The 12965-nt window shown below is 48.9% G+C and overlaps 1 protein-coding gene across 1 annotated transcript in view; it reads left to right on the top strand.

Annotated features, from left to right (window-relative positions):
- The window catches only part of LDB3 (LIM domain binding 3), a 66044-nt gene that overhangs the window by 18038 nt on the left and 35041 nt on the right, over positions 1–12965 (top strand). Inside the window, exons 6-8 of the mRNA XM_042782979.1 lie at positions 1778–1792; positions 3837–4006; positions 4536–4572. Of these exons, the coding sequence (XP_042638913.1) occupies positions 1778–1792; positions 3837–4006; positions 4536–4572 (222 nt within the window). The remainder of the gene's footprint in view (positions 1–1777; positions 1793–3836; positions 4007–4535; positions 4573–12965) is intronic.

Genomic DNA, 12965 nt, shown 5'->3' with positions numbered 1-12965 from the left:
TTGCGGTGCTCAGGTCTTTGGAGGGAAGCCAGCCTTCGCAGGGCTGTCCAGAACATGGTTGTTCTCTCTTCAGAATCTACTGCAACATCAGCGTTAGGAGAAGGTTGGAGAAAACTTCATAGAGAAGAGTCCATGAGGGGGATAGGTTAGAAAGGGACTTCTAGAATCTTGTGCACAAAGGACACACTCTGGATATCCCCCAGGTTTCTCAGCTAAGCCTTTCTTTGGGGAAAAATGGCTGCATTCTTACAGCTGTAAGAGTCAATTGGAATACATGATTGAGTTTATCACCTGGGAAGGTGCCTGTAGAACAGCATCCAAGGTGTTGATGGCAGCCAGCCCCATTGCAGAGCTTGGGGCACCCAGGACTAGACACCTCTCTCCTCTTGTTTGCCCTAGGGAAGCCTGCCCTCAGGCAGGAGGATTTAGGACATACTATGTTCCTGGGACTTGCCCATTAGAACTTGAGAGTTGAGTTGGGAGAGAGTTGGCTGAAAATTGTGGAGGAAATTACTGATTATGTAAACCTTAATGGGGAGGTGTGTGTGTGTGTGCGTGTGTGTCTTTCTGGCTCTCATTCTCTCTCTCTTACTCTCTTTCTCTCTCACACACACATACACACAGAGAGAGTCCCATTTTTCTTGTTGGGATTACTATTGGTCTTGACTTTCAGAACAGGCTGATTATTTCTTGGGGCAACATCGTTTCCCTGGGTCAGTAATCCCACCTCAAGGCAAGAAGTTTTAAAATGATGGTTGTGCTTTTTTTCTGAAGTTAGGAGAAACCTGTGTTATAAGAGCAATGAAGCAGTTAAAAAGGCCCAGAGAACTCCCGTAATTCTTGGCTTTTCCAGAACCCAATCCCTGTGGCCATGATGTGGGTGCATATTATAGGGGTCAGGCTCCAGTGAGGCCAAAGGATGGAGCTTTTGTGTCGATTTCCAAGGCTTTCCTGGTCCTGGGGTGCTGGAACCCACTGTCAGAGATGCAGTTCTTTATTTGAGCCACCAGAGGGCAGTGATTGCTTGCCCTGGAGCTGTGGGTCTCAAACCTGGCTCTAGGCTACAGCTCTTTGAGGAACATCAGATGTTGATTTCTTTAATTCTGTCATTCAAAGCAGAAAATATGACCATGCATGTTTAAAGACACAATCATTAACTCATATGCACTCAGAAGAACAAGGCTGCCTGGCTAAGCCCAAGGGCTAACGGGATTTTCTATTAACATTTGTCCGTCACTTGTGTCCTTGGTGTGCTCTCAAAAGTGGTAGCAGTCACCAGAGGGAAATTCAGTGGAAAGCAATGGAAGTCCTTTTAACTAATTTTGTTTGTCTGCACCTTGAGAAAAGACTGCTGTCACCTGGTTTCACCACTTGTTGTTATGTGTTGTTGAGTCAGACCTGACTCACCAATAGGGCACCACTAATTTTTGGAACACAAAGCACCATTGTTCTAATCCAGGCTTCCATCCCCCTCTTCTCCTCTTCCTTCCCTACCCTTTCACTTCCCTCTTGTGCTTGGAAGGCAACAGCCTTTCCCTTTTTAACTCAGCCACAAGGTACTGGTGGGTAAGAAGAGCTGCTTCCGCTTCTACTGTTAATATCCTCAGTTCCTTCCTCACTGACCAGTTTCTTTTTGTCTCTCTCTCTTCCTCCTTTATCCCCCCTCATTTCTATAAACTTATTCCTGATACTCACCCTGCTCTCTTGTGTGCATGCCACCCCTCTGCTCTCCCATGATGGATATGCACTCATTGCTGGGTTTTCCTCTGCTTGACAGGGCTTCACCACTGGCGTAAGTAGACCCCACGGTATCTGTCCCATTGTCTGCTCTCTTTTTGTGGGATGTTGTGTGGGTTTGGTGGGATATGTATGAAGATCAGTGATCAATGGCTCTGTACACATTCTTCCTCACACCGACCTCACAGCCAAATGACCTCCCCTGCAGCCTATACCAGAAGGCTTGCGGTTCAAACCCACCAGCCACTCCTCGAAAGGAAGGTTGGGCAATCTACTTCCATAGTGATACTGCCTCAGAAACCCAAGGAGAGGTCGCTATGAGTAGGGTCTGACTCAATGGCATATAACAACAACAACAACAACAACAGCCTGTACAGGCAAGGATTTGTCTTTTGGGGTTGGCCTCAAATAATGTTTCTACAGCCACAGAAATCACAGAGTAATGACATTCACACTGCCCTACCCCAGCCAAGGCTGGGGTTGTATCATGTGGACTCCTTGCTATGCTTTGGGGAAGTTCCCTCTAACCTTTCCTATCTGCAACAAGAAAATATAGACCTGGATGTCAGAATCCATACTGGGTGCCTCTTCAGGGACAGAGGATGGCAAGGGGGCCCGTTGGAGGTTACTCCCCTGGATACTCAAAGCATCCACCAGGACCACCCATGGTAAATGAAAGATGAGTCAGATGAGAGGGCAGAGCATGGAGGGGACATTGACGGAGACTGTGGAGTGTTTCCTGTGACTTGGAGAGCAGACTGGAAACGGCTCCAGACTGAGGCCTCTAACCCTCACAGGATGCAGGGCCAATTTCATCCTCTCTGTGTATTTATTCTTCCTGAGCATAGCAGTTCCTTTATCTGACTGCAGTCTCTGTCACAGCAACTGGTGTCTGTCCAGTGCTGTGGGAAGCAAAAATCAATCATATAGAATCCCTAGGGGCTCCCTTCTGGCCACCTTCTTGCTCTTGGAGCTCCTCATGGGCACATTCCAGGAAAATGGCAGCAAACATATTCCATCTATTATTATTATTATTGTTTCTGGACCTCAAAGCTCTATGTGGTCAGGCTCAAGGTCAGGGCTTGTACTAGGATCCACACTTTCACTATCCTGTGGCACAACCCATACTTCCTCTCTCCCTCAACTCCTAGCGAGCCAGGAATCAGGAGTTGTTATATTGGTATCCCTTCCTATTGCCCTTCTCACCCAAAGACCTTCAGCAGGCCCAGCCTCTGCTTTGGAAACCCTTGAGATTGCTCTCTATCCCAGAAATGGCTTCCTGAGAGAAATCCCATGCTCTCCTTGTGTCCCTTGGGCAGTCTCAGGCCCCTCCCTGGCTGGACCCCAGAAGGATCTGCTGTTCTCCTCTGTTTGCTAGTACCTGTAGTTCTCTGGACCTGGGCAGAGCCTTCAGGGAAGTATGGACAACTCAGCTCAACTATGATCTTTCTCCACTTCTGCTCTCATGGCTCACCCTAAGCCAGGCACAGGAACTTAATCCTAAGAACCTAGTACTGTGGGAGACCGGGCCAATTCTTCTGTCCAGCTCCTTGGAGAAAGAGTAGAGGACATGGACACTGGAAAGAACGCTTTCCCAGCGAGCCAGCCCTTAGGGAGGGGCAGACATTGAGGCAGGCAGAGGTACTAGGCAGGCTGAGTATCTGAGCAGAGGCATGCCTCCAGATCTATGTGAGGCCCTGGTAGGTAGAAATGGCCTTCCTAAGCCCTCATGACTAAGGGGGGTGTGGTGGAAAGAACATTGGGCTGGGGGCCAGGAAGCCTGGGTTCAAGGCTTCCTACAGAGCCTCTATAACTAACTGTAAGCTGGAGCTAGTCAGCTGAACTTTCTGGACCCCAGTTTTAGTCCTGTGCCTGGAGTTAGCATGGGGTGGGGAGACAAGAAGGGTCTCAGCCTCCTGAGCCTCATGAGCAGGAAGATTCACTTACTGTGACCACCTAGAGCACTGAGGACCCAGGCAAGCCATCTCAGTTTCTCAGAGAGCAGTGGGAAAAGGGCATAGTGGGAAGAGACCATAAGAGTCAGGCCAATGAGTCGGTTCGAGGCTAGCCCCTTCCGATGGCTTCTTTCTGCATCGCAGGAGCCTTCCTGTTAAAGACCTGGCTGTGGACAGTGCCTCTCCTGTGTACCAGGCTGTGATTAAGAACCAGAACAAGCCAGAAGAGGAGGCAGATGAGTGGGCCCGCCGCTCCTCTAACCTGCAGTCTCGCTCTTTCCGCATCCTGGCCCAGATGACAGGGACAGAGTACAGTAAGTGAAGGCCATGGGGTAAAGATAGAGCAGGAGATGCAGAGGGTCCTTTAGGGTTCCTGGACCCTACTCCACAGTCTGCAGAAGTCAGGAGCCAAGTCTTCAGCCCCTAAAGATATTGGTGGCCTTGATGGATGGTTAACGACCTACAGGGCTCCTCTGGGCCCCTTCAGCACCCCTAGGGGCAAGCTGTCCAATGATATCACCTTCTTTTTGGCTTCCATTGGGGGCAGTCTTTCTATGCTGCTTCCAAGTGCAGTGACAGCTCTGGGCTGGGATAAGAGGACTTCACAGGCCGTGCCTCAGACTGTTCCCTCCCCACTGCACCAGTTCCTCTGATGTCTCTGTTCTCCCCTTTATCTTCCACCCAGCATATGGGTCCCTTCCCTTCCCTTTCCTTCCACAGTTTACAGGGAGGAGGTGCACAAACTGTACCTTGGGTACTCAGTGTGCCCCTAGAGCTCCAGAAGGTTTTCTTTCTTATGCTCCCTATGATTCCCTCTGACTCCAAGCTTCTTTCTATCTGCAGTGCGAGACCCGGACGAAGAAGCTCTGCGAAGATCAAGGTAGGTGCCTGGACTCAGGCTCTGAGGTCTTACCCCTCATAACCCCATTCCCTCCCCAGGTAGCCCTTTGGTCCATGACCCATGCAAGAAAACTCTCCAGTTCATGCATTTGGAAACCCCTGGCTCCCAAAGGCCTTCAGTAGATGCTGGCCTGGGGGCAACCATTCTGGGTCATTGAGGTGGGAGCCTGCATCTCAGTCACTATTCCCTAGGCCCCAGGCCACAGAAGTGAGGACTCTGGGCTTCCCTGGCTCCGCCCTTGGCTCTGTACTTGGGCAGGAGATAGAGCTGCTTTGGCCTTTGCTGGGTTATTGAGAATGAAGACACCTGTCCCTGTGAGGGCACCAGGCTGACTGCTTGTGGGTATGAGTGCTGGGCACCAGGCAATGGGGGCTGTGTGTGGCATGAGTGCCTGACCTCTAGGCTCATGTGTCCAGCTCCATCAGTTGCTTACAGCAGAGCAGCTGCTACAAGGAAAGACAAGCCCTGGGCATAAGGAGGGGCTTGCACAGGTCTAGGTATCAGGAGCATGGGCTTCTGACAGTGGCAGGTCTGAGTCACACCCACTACCCCACAACTCATGACCCTGAGCAGGAGGCAGGCACATTGCCCCGGAATCCACTAGAATCTGCTAGAGCCTTCCATGGCAAGATGTGGGTCTTGGTGTGATTGTGTTTATACTTCTGACATCAATATGTCTTCAGCATGCTCTTCCAGGGAGAGCTTGTCTTGGGCCAGCATATCCTGTGACTGCCTTTGTGCGAAAGGGTGGGCTTCAGAGGCCCTTACCGTCCCAGGCCAAGCTTTCCACATTTGTTAACCTGAATACAATGGCCACTGGACTGCATGGAGAGTAGGACTCTGGGGTCAGCTTGAAATTGATGTGGTTTTTATTCTTGAACCTATATTTTTGCTACTCCAGATTCCTCCCATTTCTAGGCTAAGGCACCCAAGCATAAAGGGCAGTACTCTCAGGCCTGCGAACAATGGAGTGCTGCCCAGTAACTTTCCTTAACCCCACCATGCTGAAGTGTATCTGCATAGAGACTGAAAGGAAATACTGTTTCATTTAGCTCAGAAGTTACTATCTGGCTATTTTAAGTGTGACTGTGATATCCATACCCTCTCCTCCTCCCCCACTGTCCCTCATGCTGGGTCCATGTGTGTCCCATTCTCTGCCTTGAACCACCCACATAGATGCTCCAGTGAACAATGTAGACCTGACCAAAGATTTGTTAGAGAGAGGGCTTTACAGCACACACCCCACAGCAAATAGAAAAAATCTTCCCAGGCCCCTTCTGTCAAAAAGCCAGCTGGCAACTTTTCTCTCCCTTCCACCAGACATGGACGCATGCCTTCTGCCCCGTCTCCTCCTTCAGTAGTGCTTCTGGTTCTTTCAAGTTCCTCTACCCTCTCATATGCATGGCCCCAGCTTCTACTCTAAGCATTCACCTCATTAGCCTCACACAGGAAGGGAAGAGTGCTGGTGAAGGTGGGTTACCATGAACTTTTTGTTGTTGTTGCAAAGATATTTATAACACGACATTTGCCAATTCATCATTTAGTATGTGTACAATTAAACAATGACTCTTTGTTTTCCCTACTCTCATGCCCCTGGTAACCACTAAACTTTGGTCTCTATATCTTTGCCTAGTCTAGATATTTCATATAAATGAGATCGTATAATGTCTGTTCTTTTATGGTTGGCTTATTTCACTCAGTATAATGTTTTCAAGATTTATCCATGGTGTAGCATGTATCAGGACTTTATTTCTCTTTATGGCTGCTATTCCACTGCATGTATATACCACATTTTGTTTATACATTATCTGTTAGTGGACATTTAGGTTGCTTTTACATTTTGACTATTGTGGATAGTGTTGAAATGAACATTGGTATACATGTGTCTATTTGTGTTGCTGCTTGCAAGTCTCTTGGGTACATACCTAGGAGTGAAATTGCCGGGTCATATAGTAGTTCTATGTTTAACTTTTTGAGGAATCTCCAAACTATTTTACCACGGCAGCTGTGCCATTTTGCATTCCCACCAGTAAGAGATTAAGAATTTCAGTTTCTCTACATCCTTGCCAACATTGTTGTTTTCCATCTTTTTTGTCTTCATAGGAGTTATTTACAGTGAACATTTGTCTTTTATATTTCCCCTAGAATATTTGTAGGCTCTGAAATATTCTTTCGCTAAGGCATGAGTGAGGAGGACAGTACTAAAGGTGGTCTCCAACCTTGTCCTTCGCCTCTACTCTCCCTTGTCTCAGATGCCTTTTCATATAGATGTGAGGGGTGGGGATCATACTGTCCCTCTGGGTGACTGTCCCCGCACTAGCTTGAGAAACCAGTTGCAGTCCTTAGTGCCTGTAACCCAGCTACTGTAGGGTTTAATTTTAGGGACATCCAGAAAGAGGGCTGCTTCTTCCCTGAGCCCCAGGACCTCAACCCTGAGAAATGGGCTTCCTTCAGCAGGCATTGCACCACACCAACCCCTCCGTCTGGGTCTCTGAACTGTATAGTGCAGGCACTTGGGCACCCAGCAAACCTCTGCCTAGAACTGGAGGGACTTACATCCCCTACTCCTCTCCCTCTTCCTGACTTTAATTTCTAGAGGGTTTTATTTATGATCATAGCCTCCAAAAACTGCCTGCCCTCCCCATGGCCACAGGAGGACTGTGGGTTTTTTCTTTTCATGGACCCAAGGTGGAGCCTTCTTCATGTTGATGTATGGTGAGAAGGCTGGAATGATGCCTTGTGTTGTCAGGCACTCAGAACCAAATGGGCCTTTGTGACCTGGAGAACAGGTATAAGTTCACAAGTTGAAGGGATCTGTAGACTTTCTCCTTACCTCTCTCCCAGCCCTGCCTCCAAGGCCCATCCTGTCCAGAGTTCCAGAGCAGCCACATAGTCCTTCTCCTCTCTTGACCTTGGCTTCAGAAATTCTGACAGTGCCTTCGGTGTCTAGTAGCAAGTAGCCACCCCCCCCACCCCCTCACCCCCCGCCAACAGCCCAAGACAAAGTCTAGTCTCCAGGGAGCTTATCTTTACAGATGAGGCCAGGCAGGGCCCCTGAATAGCCCACGCACCACTCATGGACTTAGCTCCCTCCCAGGAAAAACCCCAAGACTTTAGGACACAGTCTATCCAGCTGCCTTAAACACTAGTCTCTTGTCTGCTTCCTAGAGGGTTGGTGGCACAGTGGTTAAAGTGTTCGGCTGCTAACCAAAAGTTCAGCATTTCAAATCCAACAGCTACTCCACAGGAGAAAGATGTGGCAGTCTGCTCCCACAAAGACTTACAGCTTTGGAAACCCTATGGGGCGGTTCTACCCTGTCCTATAGTGTCACTATAAGTCAGAATTGATTCAAAGCCAGTGGATTTGGTTTTTCAGTTTGTCTGCTTCCACATGGGTGGCTTCCTGGGACCTTCTCTAGTACATGCCAGTGATTCTGTGTATACCCAGCTTCCATCAGAATTATCCTAGTGCTAATAGTGCCTCCAGCCCAAACGCTGAATGCAGAACCCAGAGAAGTCAAATAGCTTGCTGTGACCTTGGGCAGGCATTTCAGGATCTAATGGCCCAGCAGGCCAGTCCACATTTGGCACTCATAGGAGCTCTGGTGGTGTAGTGCCTAAGGCACTTGACTGCTAACCAGAAAGCTGGTGGTTCAAACCCACCAGCCACTCCTCGGAAGGAAGGTTGGGCAATCTACTTCCTTAGTGATACTGCCTTGGCAACGCAAGGAGGGGTCGCTATGAGTCAGGTCTGACTCCATGGCAAATAACAACAATAACATGAGAGGCAAGTCTGGTTCTGGGGCAGGGCTTGAATTTAAGAAGCATATGGACCCCCACAGCTTGGGTATAACCATCCTGGAGGACCCCACTGTGGAACCCAGATACTTCCCGTCCCCAGTGTTGTGGCTCTACTATCTATGAGTGTAGTCTCTGTATTGACCTGCTGCCCCTCTTGGTAGGGTGGCAGATCTCTCCTATTCACAAGCACTAAGGAACAATGTTGATTTTTCTGGAGATGGCGTAGAGTAGTTGAAGGTGAAGGTTGCATTGCACATCTCACAGTAAAAACCCTCCCACTACCTTCTCCATTGTGTAGCTGGCAAGAATTCTTTGTTCTGCCTCACCCCTCTGATGAAGTACCAGAACTCATTGCCTCCTCCCTCCGACAGGTGCCCTGGCCATTTCAATGTCCTTTTCCCTCTCTGTGCACAAGAACTCAGCTCCAAGCTCACATGGCAGACCCTCATGTTGTTGGCAAAGCACAGGTCCCACACTTTAAAGGACCCTCACAAGAATGCAGGGCAGCTATCAATTACAAAAGTTACCACTGTTTAGTGGATTTTACTCCCTGGTGTTCTGCTACCCTTTGTTGTTGTTATTGTTACTTGCTGTGGAGTTGTCACCAACTCATGTTACAATGGAAGGAAATGTTGCCCAGTCTAGCACCATCTACACAATCCATGGTATACTTAAGACATTGTTGCAGCCTCTAGATATTTTGAGTGTCTTCCAACCTAGTGAATTCATCTTCCAGCCCTTTACCAGACAATGTTCTGTTGTAATCCATAGAGTTTTTATTGGCTGGCTGTATTTTGGAAGTACATTGCCAGGCCTTGCTTCCCTGTGTTTTAGTCTGAATGCTCAGCTGAATTTGTCCACCATGAGTGACCCTGTTAGTATTTGAAATGCTTGTGGCATAGCTTCCAGGATCATAGAAACATATCACCCACCTGACAGACGAGTGGTGTTCTGCCACCCTTGCAAGTTGAAAACCTAACTGGAGTGGCTGGGACCCCCACAGTGTCTCCTCCTCTGAGCAGCCCTCATGGACAACCCAGTATCTCTCCTCCCTTCTCTCTTGCCCACTCTCCTGTCTGTTCTCTCCCTTTCTTTTTCTGAATTCTTCTCCCTTCTCCTTTCCTGGGTTAGCTGTGGATTTCTAAACAGCTCCAAGCAGAGTAGGCTCCCAGGACTTGCTGATTCCCCATGACTGTCCCTTGACCCTGTTGACAGACTCTGTTGCTCTGCTGCATGCCTTGGTAAAAGTAGTGATTGCCTTGCACACTGACAGTCTGATTTCCATCCTCTGTGTCCTGAGTGGTCTCCGTGGGGTGGTCATGGTCATTTCTGCTGGTGGTGCTGTCAGAGTGGTTCCGCATTCCCTGCCATCTTTTTCCCCTTTTCTCTGCCCTCAGAGACAGGTATGTGGCAAGGAAAGAAGATACATTTGGACCATAGCTCCGCCACCAACCTCCTGTGTGGCTTCAGGCCATCCATGTGCTGACTCTGGCCCTCAGTTTCCTCCTGGTACAAAAGGAGGAATGTTGAACTAAAGCAGTGCTTTTCAAATATGTTAGTGGTGGGCTCGTTCATCAAGCATAATCTTACACATGGACCAATATGCAGAACTCAGGGTGTAGAGCAGGAGTCTGGAAGGCAGTGCAGATGTGGGAGAGGACACAGGGAGCTGGGCAGCACATCTCACCTCCTGATGACCAGTGACTATTACCATGCAGAAATGTATGACCAGCACTGCCATATCCTCTGATTTCTAAAGACCTAAAGCTTATCTAAGAAGCCTTTGTGGTGCCATAGTTAAGTGCTCAGCTGTTAACCAAATAGGCAGCAGTTTGAACACACCAGGTGCTCCATGGGAGAAAGATGAGGCAGTCTGCTTCCCTAAAGATTTACACTCTTGGGAACCCTATGGGGCAGTTATACTCTGTCCTGTAGGGTCACTATGAGTTGGAATTGACTTGACAGCAACAGATTCAAGCTGATCTTCCCAACTTTTTACATTCTGGCAATTTTTCAGTTAATTTTTTTATTTTGAAATAATTGTATATTCACGTTCTTTTAAAGAAATAATACAGAGAGCTCCTCTGTACCCTTTGACCAGTTTATTCCAAGGGTAACATTTGCCAAACAATAGTCTAATGTAACAACTGGATTATTGACATTGATACATTCAAGATACAGAACATTTCTGTCACCACAAAGATCCCTCAGAGAGCTGCCTTTTTCTACCCAAATCTCAGGAGCTCTGGTGGGGTAGTGCCTAAGGCATTTGACTACTAACCAGAAGGCTGGTAGTTCAAACCTACCAGCCACTCTTTGAAAGGAAGGTTGGGCAATCTACTTCCATAGTGATACCACCTCAGAAACCCAAGAAGGGGTCACTATGAGTCGAAATTGACTCGACGACAGTGAATTACCCATATCTACCTTCCTCCCTGCCACACCCTTTGGGAGACACTAATCTGTTCTCCATTCCTATAATTTTGTCACTGTGAAAATGTTATATAAATGGAATGATATAGTAAGTGACCCAGTCCAAAAAAAAACCAAACTCACTGCTGTTGAGTAGGATCCAACTCATAGCGACCCCTCCTTGGGTTTCTGAGGCAGTATCATTACAGAAGTAGATTGCCCAATCTTCCTTCAGAGGAGTGGCTGGTGGATTTGAACTGCCAGCCTTCTGGTTAACAGTCAAATGCCTTAGGCACTATGCCATAGTACGGTTGACTTTTTTCAATCAACATAATTTTCTGGGGATTCATCCAGGTTGTTGAGTATACCTATCACTAGTCTATTCTTTCTTTTCTTTATGAATTAGTAGCATCCCATGGCATGGATGGCACACTTTGTATTCTGACCGTATCTAATACACTGCACAGACTAAACAAAATGTGCATGTGGTTAGATGTGCCACTTTGCCACCACTTTGTCCTCTCTGGTCTAGAGCTGCCAGAGTCCCTCTCCCCATGTCTAGAGGTCCTGGCATTCTGACATTCATGCACTGGCCTTCCCTGGGTACACTCTTTCCTTATGTCTGCATTTCTGGCTGCTCCTTGCCTGCTTTGTCCTGTGTCCTCAGGCTGAGCAGGCTGTGGGTTGAGCCCCAGAGGCCCTCCTGGCGGGAAGTGTGACTGTCCTGGCCTTCTATATCTGGGGCTGTGGCCTTGCAAGTGTATGTGTGCATGCATATGTTGGCCAGCGCTCAGGATGGGCGGTCTGGGCAATCAGTGTTTCTGGGACAGTGAAGGCTTGACAGAGGCTGGAGAAGCCCAGGGAGGCAGTGGGTCTGTTCACCAGACCTTGTCACAAGGACAGGTGTTCATCCATCTTGGTGCCCAGCTAGGGGACAGAGACCATGCTAGGTCTACCTGTCCATTTGGTTCAGTCTCAAGAGCCCATGGCCAAAGCAGCCCTGTCCAGCCCTAACCACACAGGCCAGGGAGAACCTGGAGCCCTGCCTTTGCCCACCAAGCCCTACTGACTCAAGCACAAGGTTTCAATCCCTAGATTTTGGTTCTTATGACTCTGGTCCTGTCCCAACTCAGGACTGACCACCTAGAAAGTCCCCTATGGATGGCAGGTTCTATCCAAGCCAACCTCCATGCCTCTGCCCAGCTATCAGCAGGGCAATGGCAGACACCTCCCCTAACCCCTTTCTTTCTTCCTCTCTGTCTCTCTCTGTCTCTGTCTCTGTCTCTCTCTCTCTCTCTCTCTGTGCCACAGGGAAAGGTTTGAAACGGAACGTAACAGCCCACGTTTTGCCAAATTGCGCAACTGGCACCACGGCCTCTCAGCCCAAATCCTTAACGTTAAAAGCTAAAAGGCCGACCAGGAACCCCTTACCCCTCAGGCTGGTCCCCCTCCCTCCTTGCCCCCACACAGACCTGGCATGTGAGCCCTACGGTGATGCTTGAGAATGTATAGCTGTGCTGGGGGGCACCTGTTGATAGTCACTGCATCAATTCAATGCTCCACCTGCCTAAGTAGATGACACAGCCTCCATGGCACTGCACCCCCAGACCCACCCCCTCCCATCCTAGCTTCACCAATTCTCAAAGAGCCTGAGCCTCTGCTCAGCTGAACAGATCCTTAGCCAATAGATCAGAGAGGACATGACGGGTTTGCTGACAACACCCCAGAGGCAAGGGAAATGGAACATGCCACTACTCAATTTCATGTCTACCCTGGCTCCAGGAGAAGCAGCCTGGTCTACTGCCGTCCAGGACAGAGTCCTATAGATCAGGGTCCTGGGGAGAGACCAATGCACTCTGGGGCTCAGGGCTGCCGGAAAGGGGGAAGTGGAAGTCCTAGGGTAGATGGGGCAGAGCCCTATTGATGGGGCCTCCTGGCTGTGGCAAGATTGGCCTGTGCATTCTTCTCTCTGTAACATGTGTGCTTGGCTCCACGGCTTTCTATCCTGTACATATCAGCATGCTCACTCTGAAATAAAAAGGATTTGAAGTGAACCAAACCATGCCCAGTCATGCTGTGCGTATGTGTGTACTATCCAAGAGGAGCTGTGATGGCAGCACTTGAGACAAGGAGGGGGCAGTGACCATGGGGCTGGGGAC

The sequence above is a fragment of the Orycteropus afer genome, unplaced genomic scaffold (assembly GCF_000298275.1).
Source record: "Orycteropus afer afer isolate SDZICR_OR568_19922 unplaced genomic scaffold, OryAfe1.0 scaffold00547, whole genome shotgun sequence".
Taxonomy (NCBI): Eukaryota; Metazoa; Chordata; class Mammalia; order Tubulidentata; family Orycteropodidae; genus Orycteropus; species Orycteropus afer.
The sequence above is the reverse complement of the archived record's forward strand: the minus strand, read 5'-3'. Positions and strand labels throughout refer to the sequence as shown.